Below are 16,413 nucleotides of genomic sequence, written 5' to 3' on the forward strand. Positions count from 1 at the left end.
ATAACTTTACGAAGTATTATTATTTACATTTTGGACTGGTTTAGTCACAATTTCTAAATACCACATGTCCCTTCAACTTGGAATAGCATTCATGGATCCAAGGGCACAAAAGGAGTCTTAATGGTTTAAAAGACTTCAGATGTGCTGTCAAGACAGAAACACGAGGCATTCTTAGTTCAGATATTCCACGCAGCCAGGCACCTCTAAGAGCTTCAGTTCCATTCTCGCAGCAATGTGCTTTCCTATCTGCTGATGAGATGATCCCGTGCTTTAAAAACAACTGTTCCCAAGAGGACAAGAGCGGGGATGAATGCGTACAGAATCAGGAAGTCTGCTGTGAATCTGGATGTTGCACCGGGGCTGATTCTCTCAATGAACTGGAGTCCTTGATTGAAGGCACACATTGGATTAGCTGTCACAGAACCATTTGAGCTGCCTGCCAGGGAAAGGATCGACACTGTGAGATATGGGCATGTGGTAAATACTTGGTGATTTAGAAGTAATTTCGTAAGCAAGTATTTACCAAATTCCCACTGAGTGCTTAGCACCCTGCTAAGTAGCTTCTTCAGGAGAGATACAGACATTTGACACAGCCCTAAAATCATTATTAGATGAAGCAATAATGAGTGTTCTGTGCCTTGGCTCCATTTGAAGTTGGAAATTGGTTTCATTTCCATAGCTCTGATAAAAATCATAATCACTTAGGACTACTTAGCACTGAATATCCCAAGATTACTGCTGTTATCACGTAAAGATATTTAAAACAACTATTACATTCTGCCCTCCAGTTAGCTTCAGAGAATGGCCAGGGTTTCCAAGGGCCAGGAGGACCTTGTTAGGCTCCCACTGCTCTGGTCCCTGGCTTTACTTGGCTCTCTACTATGGACATTTAAGGAATAAGCAGCCACTGCACACAGCTTCAACCAGCTCAGTAGAAATTGATTCCATCAGAATATGCTAGCGTGCATCAGGTCTATCATTATCATCTATCAATGTGTGTGTGTGTGTGGGGGGGGGGGTGCAGGCATCAATTCGTTGTTGAACTTATTCATTCATTTGGTTGATTCTTATGTGTAGCCTGACCAGGGATCAAACCCCAAACCTTGGTATATCAGGACAATGCTCTAACCAACTGTGTTACCCAAGCTTCAACTATTGACCTTTGACAGGTGTCTAACTTGACCATTGCTTATTTTCTTTTTAAAAATCAAAGAAAATGCTACTAAGCTTTTATTTCAAGACAAAGTTTTAAGTCTATTATTACAAAACATATCTTTTATTTTAAAAAGACATTTCCCTCCGGAAGTTGCTTCCTCGGAGTGATATGTACAAATAATATTCCAAAATAAAATACTTACCACAAGTGAAATTCTGTCCATAGAATTCATTGACCACAAGAATCTCACTGCAGTATTTTTGGAATGTAAAATAAGTGAAGATTTTAAAAGGAATGGGCATTTCTTGTATGTTCCTTAAGAAAAAAAGAGAGGTGAAATTCAGTAGGCTTTGGCAATAGTCCGGCCAAATGAAAGAAAGGCAACCCTTGTTTTATGTTTGCCAACACAGTTTTTCATCTCTTATTATAAAAACAGTGCTTACTATAAAAATGTCAAACAATACTGAGAGTATAAAGAAATACCACTGCCCAGAAATAACTACTGTTCACATTTTGGTGATACATGTGACATGTGTATGTGCATTTATAAGATTTTACATAAGTGGAATTAAACTCTTTACATAAATGGAATCATGCCCTTTCCTAACCTGCTGTTTTTCAAGCAAACATGCCTCAAACATCCTTCCAAGTCAATAGGCATAGCATTTTAACATTTTAAGTCACAGCTTGGTGGTTGATTATAGTAGAAACCTTCATTTAACAATCAATCCCGATGATGGATTGGTGTTTAATATTTGGTAAACACCATTGATATAAATATATATATTTTTTAAAAAGCATACCTAGTGCACGTCACATTAGAGAAGGTTTTCTGTGATTAAATGTACTTTAGAGTGTAGTGTGTGAAGAACTAAACTACCATACAAGGTGAAAGGATGGAGAGAGTAAGCAGGGAGAGTTTGTTCACACAATTCAAATATAACTTGCAAACCTAACTGGTGTGGTCACTGAGAAGAGCCATCATGGTGAATGAGACACAGATGCTGCCCTCAAGGGTTGACAGTCTATTAAAAGAAGACTGCAACACGAGTCTCAGAGAAAATAGAGGGAGAGCTCACCTAGTCAAGGAAATGATGGGCAGGCTTCGTGCAGGTGGCAGAGGAGACCAATGGGACAGTAAGGGGCATAGGAAGAGAACCAGGCTGGCATAGAAGTTCTGGAGTACTTTCAAGAGAGTGGAACCACAGATCTAAATGTATTGATATGGCACTGCCCACATTATATTGTTAAATGGGGGAAAAGCATGCATCCTTTTTCCCTTTACAATAGTATGATCTCATTTTTATTAAAAATTACATAAATGTCTAGCAAGATACACAACCAAATTTAACTTTGGATTGTGATACTTTAGGTAACTTTTACTGTTTTCCTTACAATATTTCGGTATGGTTTGCATCCCCCGCCCCTGAGAACTTGCATGATTTTGTAAGTGAGAACAACCGTGAAAGTATTTCCAATTGTGTTTAAAGGGAAAGGCAGCCAAACGCTCTAATGCTGCAGGCACTCAGCCAGGAAAGATGATGACTTGAGGGAAAAATATAAACATAAGGACTGGGAGGTTGATGTGGTTTTCAAGAGCAGAGAGAATTTCAAGATGGCAGTGGAACCCAGGTAAAGTGTTGGGAAGCTGAGATTTTGCCAAGAACCTAAGAGCATTTGTTAATGTTGGCCACTGTCTCTCTTTTAAGAATAATTAATCCCCTTTTCCTACAAACCAAATACATGAAATACTGCCAGATTGATTGGAACCAGTAATGATAGAAATATGAAGCAGAAGAATCTGCTCAAGGTTGGGTCTATACTTTGCAGGCTTGATTCTGTGACCTTGGGATGATTTGATTTGTGTATTTTTCACAAATGCTAGGGATCAACCTAAGCACCATAGACAAATACAACGCAATAGCGTTGTTATTTTAAAAACAAAACAAGAAAGAAAAAAAAAAGGAAAAAAAAACACCTCTGTGACTGATCAATCTGCAGCTCATTTCGCTTTATAATACCTCACCTCTGTATAACTCCCTACAGCATATGACGTGTTTTCATATTGTTATTTGCTTCTCATGATCCAATGGCAGCTGGCTCCACTTCGTAAATGAGCAAACTGACTTGCCCAGGGCCACTGGCAGTGAGGAGGTGGAGGAAGTCTCTGACTCCAGGGCCAGTCCTCTCTTAGGGAGCCACAGCGTTGTAGCTGGAGCTGAGCTAGGTCTGAGGTTAGTTTTCTCCCTGAACGCAATTGCTCTGAGAGTTAAATAACTAAACAAGCAAATATAATGCAGCTTTTTTGTTTATTTTATTTTTAAGTAAAAAAACAACATCTCCATTTTTCCTCCCTTTTACTTATTAGATCTACTTATGTCACTTGCCTGGAATCACTTTTAACCTTCTAAACTTTTCCCTTATTTCTGCTACTACTTTTGCATGTATTTATCTCCTTTTTATTTAGACTATTTTTATATTATTCTGTTTATATCTTTTTAATATAAAAAATTATATTGTATATGCTTTTTTTTTACTTATATATTTTTTTCTTGGTTATAAAATGATGCCTGTCCAGTATAGAAAATTCACAAAATATAAGGAAAAAAATAAAAATATGTCACCGAGAGCTAATTGCCGTTAACTTTCGTTGTGTGTCCTAGTTCTGATGCTTGCTTGCAGTCTGTGATCCCACAGGCTCTCTTCTCACCTGCTTCTTTTTTCTAAAAGAAAGTGAGCCAAAACCGGTTTGGCTCAGTGGATAGAGCGTCGGCCTGCAGACTCAAAGGTCCCAAGTTCGATTCTGATCAAGGGCATGTACCTTGGTTTCAGGCACATCCCCAGTGGGGGGTGTGCAGGAGGCAGCTGATTGATGTTTTTAACTATCTCTCTCCTTTCCTCTCTGTAAAAAATCAATAAAATATTTTTAATTTTTTTAAAAAAAAGAAAGTGAGGGCTGGGGACTGGAATAGAGACTCGCCAATGCAGAAGCAGACATGAACTAAATGCATGTTATTTAGCTTATAACATGGACTGTGGGTTTTTCTGGACTGTTTTTCTTCCTGTTATTATAATGGTTTATACCTGTGAATCATATTGATAACAAGCCTAAATTGTCATTTCCTGATTCTCAGTGTGAAGACACCTTATTGAACAAATACTGAACAGTTTAAGGTCTATGCAATAATGATTAGCAAGCACTATAAAACCCCAGACTAGAAGGTGATACCTTTAACTAGTGTCACAGCCCTTCGCTGGAATTTCTCAATAATAATCACTGTCAGCTGATCATTAACAACAAGTCATACAACCTAAATCCTTTGACGTGTGGTAGCTTACCTTACGAGTCCGGATCCCACCAGCACCCCAGTGATGCAGAGCAGAGCCACTATGCTGTTGACCACATTTGGGTTTTGGACCATTCCAAGTAGCACGAGAGTTAGAAATTCACCAATTAAGTGGGGGGCCAGGAGAGCAGCAGAGAAATATCCAAATCTGGCAGCCTCGGGGTATAAGCCCAGAGTCCTAAAAACACACAGGGTCTTTAGTTTCTCTCCAAGGGTTATCATTTAAGAAAAATACCATGCTTGCCTTCTATGAATGAGTTCGTGGCTGTGAGTGGTAGAGAAGAGTTTGCAGGCAAGTCAGACTCCCCTTTGAAAGGCCTTTGGGAACAGAGCTAGCATTTGAGACCACTTATTATCGCCAGTTGTCTCTGTTGGCTCCAACTCAATGAGAGCCTTTTCCCTCTTATGGCTCCTTCGGCTCTCAGAGGAAGAGTCACAGCCAACTACAATGAGTTAGGGGTATTGGACTCTCCTGGCTTCTCCATAAATAACCACGTTCTGCCTTGCTAGCACCCCTCCTCCCCAAGCTAGCCTACTACCCTAATGTTAGGATTCACTCAACCTCTGCCATGTCCCATTATCAAATCCACTTCAGCCCCTTAGCCTGGCATTCAGCACCTCCCCTTCTGGGCTCTAAGGCCAGCAGTCAGATTTTTCGTGACTTCTCCCAACCCTTCATTCCCCACAATGCAACGGAAATTTCTTCCGTGTTTTTGCTTCTGAACCTACGCCCCTGCTGCTCCTTCCCCTGCTAGGCCCTTGTTTCTGATTCCATCTGTTGAAATGCTGCTGTCTCTCAAATTCTCCTCCATCAAGCCTCCAAGAGCCCCTCCCCTCACCCAACCAAGTAGACTCTTGGTCTCATCTGTGATTAACTTGGGATAAAGGGTGTGCGATGAGGGAGGCCACCATGCCTCAGTTTCCCTGCCTACAAACAAGGATAATTATATCACCTTCATAGAATGGCTGCAAGGATGACATGAAATAATATATTGTATTTAAAGCTCTCAGTGCCTGTCATAAAGCAAGGGCTCGATAGGTTAGCTATTACTATTATTTTTATTATATTCCTTAGCATGGTGTTTGTGCTCTCTTGTAATACTAATCTTAAACTTTATGAATTAAAGTTATTTGAAGATTTGCTTATGTCCATACCACATTATTATTTAAAATATATTTTATTGATTTTTCACAGAGAGGAAGAGAGAGGGATAGAGAGTTAGAAACATCGATGAGAGAGAATCATTGATCAGCTGCCTCTTGCACACCCCCTATTGAGGATGTGCCGGCAACCAAGGTACATGCCCTTGACCGGAATCGAACCCAGGACCTTCAGTCCGCAGGCCGACGCTCTATCCACTGAGCCAAACCGGTGCCGGCCATATCCCATTATTTGAAGCACATTAGGGCCAGATGTGTTTTGGTATGTGGCAGTTTACAGATTTGGGGGAGGTTTGACGCTGTGTAGTCCACACTTGCCGTAGTGGGATCTGGGACTCCACCAGTCATCAAGCACGTTAATATTAATATTCCTACCAAACAGCAGTGCCGATGGGAAAGTACGAAGAACCTCAGGGCTCTCTTGCCTGGAACCCTGGCCCCCCCCTCTGGGTCCCACTGGCTGGCTGGGCCCACAGGAGGTCGGCGCACACCCCTTACCAGTAGCTCACGCTGCTGAAGATCATGGTGGCGATGATGCTGAAGGGGAGGGCATGCAGCACATAGGCCAGCAGCATCTGCCATTTCTGGTACAGGCCGTCCTGGCTCTCCTGGTCGCTGACCGCTCGCAGCACAGGAACTGGGCACAGAAGGCAGGTTGCAGAACAGTCGGTCACCACACAGCGGTGGGAGGGAGGGAGAGCTAGCCCAAGCTGCACTTGAGGTCTTCTGGAGCTGGATCGTGAGGACCAGCTGGGCTCTCAAGTTAGTGAAAGAGCGGCGCTGCTACCCAGGGAGTTAACTCCACCCTAGAAGTCTACACTTGATCTGAATGACCATACGGTTGCAAATTTGTCATAATTTACTTCCTTCTCCCTACTGTGGGGGGAGCGGTGTCACCAGTTCAATAACATTCATGCAAAAGGGGCACAAATGACTGAGGAGAGCCTCTTTGTCCTCTCTCTGTGCAGGACCTTGGCACAGAGCATCAAGCAACTAGGTGTTGCTTCTGAATCCCCACTGACTTGGAAAATTAGGTTCTGGCTGTCCTAAAATGGGCTTCGAACCGAAGGTAGTAGCACCAAGTTGGCCAGGTATCTGGGCCCCCTGGACTGCACATCTTACCGGCCAAGATAGGACACCAGGGATAATATTCCCAAACCCTGCCCATCAGTACCTCATACTTTACATTTCCCTGGGTCCTCAGGGACCCTCAGACATGCACTTGGTTGAACACACTAAGTAAGAGTGAGTAGTTCAGTAGTTGCTTTTCCCCAGAGAGAGAATCTGGAGAAGGCCAGGTTGAGCTCAGAGAAATATCCTGCTAATGGTGGAGTCTTGCAAGGTGATGGGAGATATTCAGGGAGAGAGGAGCTCCCCCTCCCTTGGCCCCAGGGCGGCACCTCCTGGGCAGGGCACTTACACAGAGTCACTGCGTTGAGCATGCCTGTGTACGGCATGGCACCCACAAACTGGTACAGGAGACCCACGCGGTCCTGGAGAGCACCTTTGAGCACATCGTTCTGGACGCGTACAAGGAAGAAAATGACGAACAAACCCATGATCAGATTCTGAACCAGACGCATAACCACTGCCAGCTTATTTCTCGTTAAGTTTCTCGTCACTCTCCTGAAAGACAACCCCGTTTTAATTCCCATTCTTTGGTGGGTGGATGGAAGCACCTAAAATGGGGTGAGTCTCTCACCTCAGAAGGACACACAGTTTAGAAAGCGTTCCAGGGGAGTCTCTGGTTTTGAAGGGAACCATTGGTAATGTTCTCAGGTGTTTTGTTCTCTCGATAGTCTCCAAGGTTTGGTGGTAAATTGCCGATTCTCTGTAGGCGGATCCAATCAATTGGACCCTCTTGTAGGTTTCCATTTCCCGTTCTTTGCTTTGGGTATCCACTGATGTCAGGTCCACTAAAATATTTTCCCAAAAGAAATAACCCATGTGTTTTTAAATGCACATTCATACACAATGGCTAATATTCTAGGTTTCATCATTGGTCTAGGACAGTGGTCGGCAAACTGTGGCTCGAGAGCCACATGCGGCTCTTTGGCCCCTTGAGTTTTTAGCAAAGGCCAGCTTAGGAGTACCCTAATTAAGTTAATAACAATGTACCTACCTATATAGTTTAAGTTTAAAAAATTTGGCTCTCAAAAGAAATTTCAATCGTTGTACTATTTATTTGACTCTATTGACTAAGGAGTTTGCCAACCACTGGTCTAGGAGTACTAGCTGTAATCTTCATCCGCCAGAATAATACCTGTTGTTAATGCCCACCTTTAAAATCAGACTGTGTTAAAACTACCACCAGGGCCATAAGGACCCCATGGAGATTGTATGGAAGAATTCAGAAGCTCAGCAGATTTTTCTCGACAAAGAAGGCATGCCCAATTTAAAAGAGATCCCCCATTTAATTCTGAGAGGTTTTGGCAAGTTCACTGACCCAGCCAAATTAATTTCTTGAGGATTAAAAACACTCAAACAAAAGCAAAAATAAATCCAGTGCTGGTGTTGTCCAGAGAAATCTGGGATGATGAAGTTGTTTCTCATGGTGGGGACTATGAAGGAAAAACTTACTATAGAAATCAAACGGGTTTGAGTGTTCAGGACAAGGGTAACCACAGCCACTGAAGAACTCAAGCATTTCCCCCGGTGTCCCGCAGAAAACCAGCTCTCCGAAGCTCAGAATGGCGATTTTGTCAAAGAGCTGATTGGACAACAGATGGTTATCAGTGCGTAATCAAGTCAGCACACCCTTGTGAGAACAGTCCCAAGCAGTCCGTCCTTCGATGGCCTCAGCCATGCATCAGTATTCTTACCGCACCCCAGGGAGACACGCAAAATGCACCCCTATTCTGTTCGGTGTGGGTACCCTTGAGCATCCAGCCTGTGCCCAGCATCACACTTGGATCTGATCAATGGACCTGGTTTTGAGTCCCAGTCGAGTTACTGAGTGAATGAGTCACCTTGGACAAATTTATTTATTTATTTTTTAAATCTTAGATCCTCATCTACAAAAGGCAAATAATAGATCCCTAAAAGGATCCCGGGAGGATAAATTGAAATTTGGGGGGGAAAAACAAAACTGATTTAGTCGGGGGGAAAGCACACAAAACAGTCTTTGAAGCCAAGTGGACTTCTAATTCCAGCTTCTTATTAACTGTGTGACCATGGCTCAGTGTTGTATCATTTCTAAGCCTCACTCTTCTCTGTAAAGTAGAAAGACTGACACACCCTCACGGGATGGTCGTGTGGGTCAAATGAGCAGGTGCTGAAGGAAGTGAGCTTCCTTCCTTTGCCCTTCCCATATCGGAAGCTACTGGCTCCAGCTGCTCTGGGTGGTGAGTACTAACTAATCTCTACCCGTGCTCCTCAGCACCACACACGCTCACACACACACACACACACACACACACACACACGCATGCACCACCTTGGGCGAGCTCAGCGGGAACACGAGATGTGCCCTCACCTGGAAGAGCTCGGAACGGGGCTGGTGGATGGTGAGGATCACGATGCGGTCCCTGCGGGCCAGCTCTGCGAGGGCCACGACGATCTGGTTTGCGGTCATGCAGTCCAGGCCTGTTGTCGGCTCATCAAACAGCATGATCGCTGCCGGCAAAGAAGGGGCAGGCGTCAGTCACTCGGCATTTTAAACGGTTCCGGCTGTTGCACCCATCCAGTCAGTGCACCTGCATGTAAGCTGTCTTTCAGCCTGAGCCCGGGAGAAAGGACCGGCCTAGGGGGACCTCACTCCCAGCTCCGGAGCATACTGCAGGCGTGATCCTTGAGGGAGCAGAGCAGCAGCCAGACCACGCCTCGCTCGCACATGGTTATGTGGACCACTGGGCTCCGTCTGGGGGACCCTGAGAGGGCAGGGCTGGCAGGCTGGCATGGCACCATGTGAGAGAAGCACATCGATTGGTTGCTTCCTACATGGGCTGGGCCAGAAAAGAGCCTGCAACTGAAGTACACGCCCTTGACCGGAATTGAACGGGGAATCCTCAGTCCACAGGCTGATGCTCTAACCAATAAGCCAAACCAGCCAGGGCGAGTTTGGATTTTTTAAAGGATTAAACTGTCATTTATTTCTATCCCAAAAGTGGCAAGGGCTCTTAAGAGCATCTCTCTTCTTTGCCTTCAAGTGATTTGGCACCATTGGGAGGACAGGCAGTTGTGGTCTCTTTCCCCCCCCCCCCCCCCCCCCCTCTCCCCCCGCAGAAAAAGTATCCAGAGGCAATGTGTGCTCTCCCAGGTTTCTGTAGAGGTCCCGCCTCCCCGGGTGATGGGGAGAGTGACCAAACCAGCCAGGGGAGCCAGGTGACAAGCTACCCATTTTGATAGCTCCCCCAACCCAATCACTTTTAAGTGTATGCCTCCACATCCTGTTTTAATTCCTGCCATTTCATACATACTTCCAGTCCCACCAAAGCTCAGGGCTTACACAGCAGACATAGTGGTACTGCTCCTGGAGGAAGTGGGGGGTGCACAGGGCAGGATCCCCTAAGTGACCATCAAAACACAAATGAGTGCTTCTGAGTCCCAGAGCTGTCTGATCACTTGGATGAGGAAAGAGTATCAGGAACCACATAGGACTTTCAAGAAAACTGGGTCTTTGGTTGGAAACACCTGTGCAAGCCCCTTTGCAAATGGAGCCTGTGGGGAAAGGGCCTAATAGGAAGAAAGCAAGGGCCTGAGGTGGAAGGCCCCACAGGAGCAGCTCGTGGCAGTTCGGGTCCCACTTACTGGGGTCCTGGAGGAGCTGGGCCGCGATGGAGACCCGGCGCCGCTCGCCGGTGGAAATGCCCCCGAAGTTGTAGCTGCCAATCAGTTGGTCGGCCACGTGGCTCAGGCTCAGCTCGGCCATGACCGCCTCCACCTGTGGGACAGAGCCCAGGAAGGCTGGTCACCGCGGGCTGCTATTCCATCCTCAGCCTGAGGGGGGCAGCAGAGGCCGCTTTCAGCCTCACCACCCAGGGAGAGCGGGTCTATCGCAGGAAAATCCAACTTGGCTCTAATCACAACATAATCCACGCAGCTGATTAAAATAAATAAGAGGAATTGCCTTTAAAAAAAAAAAGTCCTTAGAGCAACAACTGCTTCTGAGAAATTCCCCAGGAGATGGGGGAGTTGTCCCTGGATGCCTATTTTCAGAGAGGCAGGCAGTCCAACCCACAGAGAAAAGTCCCCCAAAGGCACAGCCACAACACAGCTTGTCCCTTTCATGTTTGGTTTTCGAAACTTTGCTAGATTTTTAAAATCCCATTTGGTCTGAAGTAAACCTGATTTCCCTTACGTAACCCAAATAAGACCAGGAGTCCCCTGTGGTCCGATCTCTGGGCGGCTTTGCATCAAAGAACTATATAATCCCGCTATCGAAAGCAACGAAAAGGAATGCCAATCTTTACCTGAATCTCTTTAAGGACTTAAAGGGGGACTCAGCTTATAACCCACAGCCACACTTCTTAAAACGTCCTCTCCCCCCAATTCTCCTCAGTCTGCTTATCTCACACCCTGCAGCTCCCCGAAACCTCTCCTTACTCCGCATTCTCAGCTCCCCACAACCAAAAAGGTTCCTTACTGACTCTCTAATCACAAGGTGGTGGTTTTTCCCTCCCTCTCCTTTCTCCCTGAGCTTGTCCCCTCTCCAGAGACCCTCCAACGATCTCTAGTTCTGCCTCTCCCCTTACCCAGTCCCCCTCTGAGGGCAAAGCAGAAAGAATGAACTGAGAACAGCGATTTATATGGCAGTGAGCTTTGTTCCCCTATAGCTCTGAGACTGTGCTACTTTTACAACGAAAAAAGAAAGCACTGTGTTAAAGAAACAAACAAGCCGAAAGCGGTTTGGCTCAGTGGATAGAGTGATGGTCTGCGGAAGTGAAGGGTCCCAGGTTCGACTCCAGTCAAGGGCGTGTGCCTAGGTTGTGGGCACATCCCCGGTGGGGGTGTGCAGGAGGCAGCTGGTCGGTGTTCCTCTCTCATCTATGTTTCTAGCTCTCTATCCCTCTCTCTTCCTTTCTGTAAAAAATCAATAAAATATGCATTAAAAACACACACACACTAGATTGCAGTAAAAGGCGGTGAGTTAGGGAACAGTGTTCCAGAGGACACAGGGGTGGGATCAGCAGCGTAGACACAGCTTTGACCAAAAGGAGGAACACATCTAAACAGATACAAAGCAGTAGGGGGAGGTTAAACATGCATGAATAAACCAGCGTGTTCTGGGTATTTTTTTCCTCTCAGACTGTTTTTAAAAATTTATTGTGTATGGCACACTCACCCCACACCTCAGTTAGGACCTGTCACATTTCATGTGCTCAAAGCCACGTGGGACCAGCGGCTGCCACACTGGGCAGTGCAGGTCTAGATTCAAAAAGAAAGGCTGTGCCGAAACCGGTTTGGCTCAGTGGTAGAGCGTCGGTCTGCGGACTGAAAGGTCCCGGGTTCGATTCCGGTCAGGGGCATGTACATTGGTTGCGGGCACATCCCCGGTAGGGGGTGTGCAAGAGGCAGCTGGTCGATGTTTCTCTCTCATCGACGTTTCTAGCTCTCTATCTCTCTCCCTTCCTCTCTGTAAAATATCAATAAAAAATATATTTAAAAAAAGAAAAGAAAAAAGAAAGGCTGTGACGAGGGAAGAGCGGGGAATGGAGGAAAGAGTTGGTGCGAAGCCAGTGGGGGTGAGCCCCTCGGTGCCCCTGCTGGGGGGCCTGGGAAGCCCTGGGCTGCCGGGCAGGCTGCCGGGCGGCACCCACCTTCTTCTGGACGAAGGCCCGGGAGGCCCCGCGGACGGCCAGCAGCGCCGTGTAGCGCAGCGTCTCCCGCACCGTGAGGCTGCTCAGCAGCGTGTCGCTCTGCGGGGAGGAGGCATCGGGAGAGGAGGGTCAGCGCGGCCGCACCCCGGGGCCCGGGCCGGGGGAGGGGGGGTGCGTGCCCACCTGCAGGACGTAGGAGAAGCAGTCCTGGAACTGGTCCCTGCGCAGCGCCCGGCCGTTCACGCACACCTCCCCGACCAGGGTCCCCCGGCGCCGCAGCCGCCCCGACACGGCGTCCAGCAGCGTGGTCTTCCCCGAGCCTGCGGGCGAGCAGAGGAGGCCCTGGGGGAGCCCTGCCACAGGCAGCCAGGGGCTCCCCAAGGCCTCGGCGGGCCAGCCAGGGTCCACCCTGACTTGTTCTCTCCTGAGCAAAAATCTGGTGGCGCGAATGAGCTTGTGCTGCTTGTCGCCTGAGTGGCAGGAGGCACAGCCACTTCTCTCATCCTGGTCTTTCCTGTGTGTTTGCTTTTAAAGCCGGTTCCCATTGAAAAAGACAAACGTACGTTCAAAGTAAAAGGAAAACCAGGATTTTTGTTGTTGTTGTTGAAACATTTGGTCCTAAGATATCTGGATTTCTTTTTGTGGCCCCCTGGGATCGTCAGGTGGCTCCTAAAAGTAGGGGACACTGCCTGGAACCCCGCTAATCCAGGGTGTCCTGAGGACCGGCCACATCGGCATCACCAGGGCACTCGTTAGACGTGCGGGCTCTCAGGCCCCGCCCACAGCCGCTGACTCAGGTGCTGCTTTTTAACACAAGATCCCTGGGTACATCCCAGGCATGTTAGCGTGTGAAAAGCACTAAGTTAGTGAGTTCTTGATGAAACCGTGCTGGCCTCAGCCTCGGGCCTAACCCAGCAGGCTGTTGCTCAGAACTTTCCCACCAAGAGCTATTGTGGACAAGCTGCCTGAATGGGGTGGCTTGTACAACCCTAAGGAGAAGATCTTTGGTTCAAATATTTGTAAGGAAACTGCTTGTTGCTTGGGGGGAGGGAGGGATACAAAGATGAAGAAGCCACACTCCCATAGAGTCATCCTCTTTTCTACCCAAGGACTGACCAAGCTCAGAATTGGCCCCAACCTGTTTGAGTAGAGATTAATGTGGGGAGAGAGGAGAGTGATTGCAAAGAAACAAAGGTGACTTCATAGGGGCTGTCTTTCAAGGCCCAATAAGGTGCCCTGAAATGTCCCAGTCACCTGATTGGCCTTGCATGTGCATCTCTAGCTGGAAGCCTGCCTGGCCTTACAGTTCTGGGGCCCAATCTCAGTTCCGACAGAAGCTCTGAGTGTCCAGGAGCCTGGATGCCAGTCCCATCACTACATCAAAGCCGGCCTCCCCGCGGTCCGTCATCAAGGCGACTTGCTTGTTGACATACACAGCGGGCATTTCCCCGAATGTTACACAATGCTGCAAACACAGGATGTCCCCAAAAATGTAAACACACTTTAACAGCGGATAGCTAAATTCTGAAAAATAAGTGTATTTTAATAAACGCTGCCTTTCTAGTTATTCAAAGTGTGTGTTAACATTTTTTGGGGGACACCCTAGATATTTGATCCCACTGACCTGGGCACTTAAAAATGATTAGGATGTGCCATTTTCCATTATGTATATTTTATTACAATAAAAAGGGGCAAAAACCCCAAAAAAGGTTAATGCTGTATGGGGCAATAAAACCATGACCTTTGGGGTTATCTTGTCTAAGAGGATGGAAATCGTTTGTAACTAGTCTGCTTCGAGGGAACATGCAGCACAGAATCTACGTCCCAATCGATAGCAAATGGAGTTCCTTTCCCTGGAGCATTGGGGGACCCGAGGCAAACTTGTACTTGACCATTCTTTAGTGAGACTTTGAACACCGAAGCCATCTTTGTGCCTCACTAATAAAGATCTAATAAATAAAGCTGCTTTAGATAATGAGATCATGTCATTTTATGAAACACTAAGAGTAATTCATAACATGGATTCATTTGCTTATCTATTCATTCAGCAAATATTTATGAAGCACTTACTCTGGGCCCAGCCCTGTCCTAGTCGTTGAAGAGAGAGCAGGAAGAGAAGGAGAGACCTCCCACTCCTGCGGAACCTGCACCTACTGAGAATCCATGCTCAGCATGAGAGGATGGACACTGTCGTAAAACCACAATTAGGTGTCATCAGGAACCAGCCCATGAGCCCCAGACCAAGAACCCCACCCACTGTCCCCCTGAGATGTGCATGAGCCATCATATTGGCCTGTGGGACACACCTCTGAGAAGGTGGGTTCAATTCCCGGCTGTGTGCTACATGCCGCCCGCTTTTATCCTACACCAGCGAGGCAACAAGCGACAAGTTATTATAGAAATAACAGCTTTGGTTCTTTTTAAAGAAGTATGTTATAATTATTAAAAGGAAAGTTAGCCCAGCTGGTGTGGCTCAGTGGTTGAGCGTCAACCTATGAACCAGGAGGTCATAGTTCCATTCCCAGTCAGGGCACATGCCTGGGTTGCAAGCTCAATCCCAGGTGGGGGCATGCAGGAGGCAGCTGATCAACAATGCTCTCTCATCATTAATGTTTCTATCTCTCTCTCTCCCTCTCCCTTACTCTCTGAGGTCAATAAAAATACATTAAAAAAAAGAAAAAGAAATATGAATGAACCTACATGTTAGGCAGGCCTTTTTCCAAGGATCTGTCTAAATATCTCACATGAGTGAGTACCAGGTCGCTTGCATTCACAGTCAGACGTGGCACTAGATTTCATTCCAATATCACACTTGTTAGGAACTCTGCCACAGCTTAAGCCTGTTTCCTCGAGGTGGTGGTCAACTCAAGCCACACAGCCTTCCCTGAATTCCCAGCGAGAGTTCAGAGCGCTCCTCGCCCTCACGCTTACCTGAGCTCCCCAAGATGCACATGATCTGCCCGCTCTCCACGTACAAGGAGACGTCTTTGAGGATCTGCCTGTTCCACCGCTGCCGGCGAGATGCGATGTCCCACCAGGGCCCGACGCGATAGCTTTAAAGGGGAAAGCAGAGTGGGGCCTTGGAAGGGGCCACACTGTCCCCCAGCACTGATGCCAGTGATGTCTGGACACGGTGCTAAGGGTGCTTCAGCCTCAGTGTCCTCCTCTGCGGACCCTGGCAAGTGGCAGTCAAGGATCCCCTCTGGAAAGCACCGGCCGGCAGCTGCTCTGCGCTCGGCTCTCTGGCCGGGCTGGGAGGTGGCAGGCAGCACGCTGCTTATCCCTTCGGCTGACCCTGCCTTTTCTCACCAGTCTTCATTGCACCTCCTGTTGCAAGCACCCCCTGATCCCCAAGCACTCTCCATCCACATCCAACAGGTCGTACACAAGGGGGACACATGGGAGCCGGCAAGGGGCACGGGGGCACAGGGGCACTAGGCAGGGCACAGCTGCCGTGTCTGGCATAGCTGCCAGGTCCTGTTGGCAGGAGGAGGGGCCGTGCTCCCTCGTTCCTCCTTTATCACCGGCAGCCCTTCCCTCCCTTCTCTCCACCTCCATCCACTGAGGAGGGAGCCCAAGCCCCCAAACATGCCCCCCATTAGCGAGAGGCCAGCAGAGGGGTGAGCGGGCCGGCGCCCCGGACCATGCCCGCCTTACCTGACGCTGTAGGAGGCATGGAAGACGCCCAGGCTGTGCCGAGGCTTAGATGCAGCCGCAGGGACCTCCTCCGAGGAGCCCCCGGGGCCTTTGCTTAGCTGGAGTCCTGAGGCCCCCACGGGGGTCAAGGCCGGGAGCTCACTCATGGTCACCGGGCAGCGGAGACGGAGGGTTTTCTGGGGCCTGACCTCCCGGAGTGGCCTGGGCGGAGGAGCCAGCAGCTGACGGCCCGCCGGCTCCTCACCTGGCCCCGAGTCCCTGGCTCGGCCTGCCCCGCAGCGGGAAGGGGCTTGGCCACGGCGGCATTATCTGATGTACCTTTAGCCAGAGTCGT

At 47.9% G+C, this 16,413-nt stretch overlaps 1 protein-coding gene across 1 annotated transcript; it reads right to left on the minus strand.

Annotated features, from left to right (window-relative positions):
- Position 1: 1 nt before the first annotated feature.
- ABCG5 (ATP binding cassette subfamily G member 5) lies at positions 2-16,368 on the minus strand. The gene is made up of 13 exons (XM_036435176.2): positions 16,080-16,368; positions 15,354-15,475; positions 12,606-12,742; positions 12,423-12,521; positions 10,414-10,546; positions 9,140-9,279; positions 8,245-8,374; positions 7,367-7,580; positions 7,085-7,290; positions 6,163-6,301; positions 4,496-4,681; positions 1,359-1,471; positions 2-436 (listed from the first exon to the last, which is right to left on the minus strand). The coding sequence occupies exons 1-13, from the start codon at positions 16,223-16,225 to the stop codon at positions 243-245; spliced, it is 1,959 nt and encodes a 652-aa protein (XP_036291069.1). The 5' UTR covers positions 16,226-16,368; the 3' UTR covers positions 2-242.
- Positions 16,369-16,413: the final 45 nt, after the last annotated feature.

The sequence above is a fragment of the Pipistrellus kuhlii genome, unplaced genomic scaffold (assembly GCF_014108245.1).
Source record: "Pipistrellus kuhlii isolate mPipKuh1 unplaced genomic scaffold, mPipKuh1.p scaffold_m20_p_13, whole genome shotgun sequence".
Classification (NCBI taxonomy): Eukaryota; Metazoa; Chordata; class Mammalia; order Chiroptera; family Vespertilionidae; genus Pipistrellus; species Pipistrellus kuhlii.

Coding starts and splice junctions, on each gene's coding strand:
- ABCG5 (XM_036435176.2), bottom strand. CDS start 16,225: ATGAGTGAGCTCCCGGCCTTGACCCCCGTGGGGGCCTCAGGACTCCAG. Junction 8,375..9,139: donor CCCGTTCCGAGCTCTTCCAG/GTGAGGGCACAT, acceptor TTGTCCAATCAG/CTCTTTGACAAAATCGCCAT. Junction 7,581..8,244: donor AAACCCGTTTGATTTCTATA/GTAAGTTTTTCC, acceptor AAAATATTTTAG/TGGACCTGACATCAGTGGAT.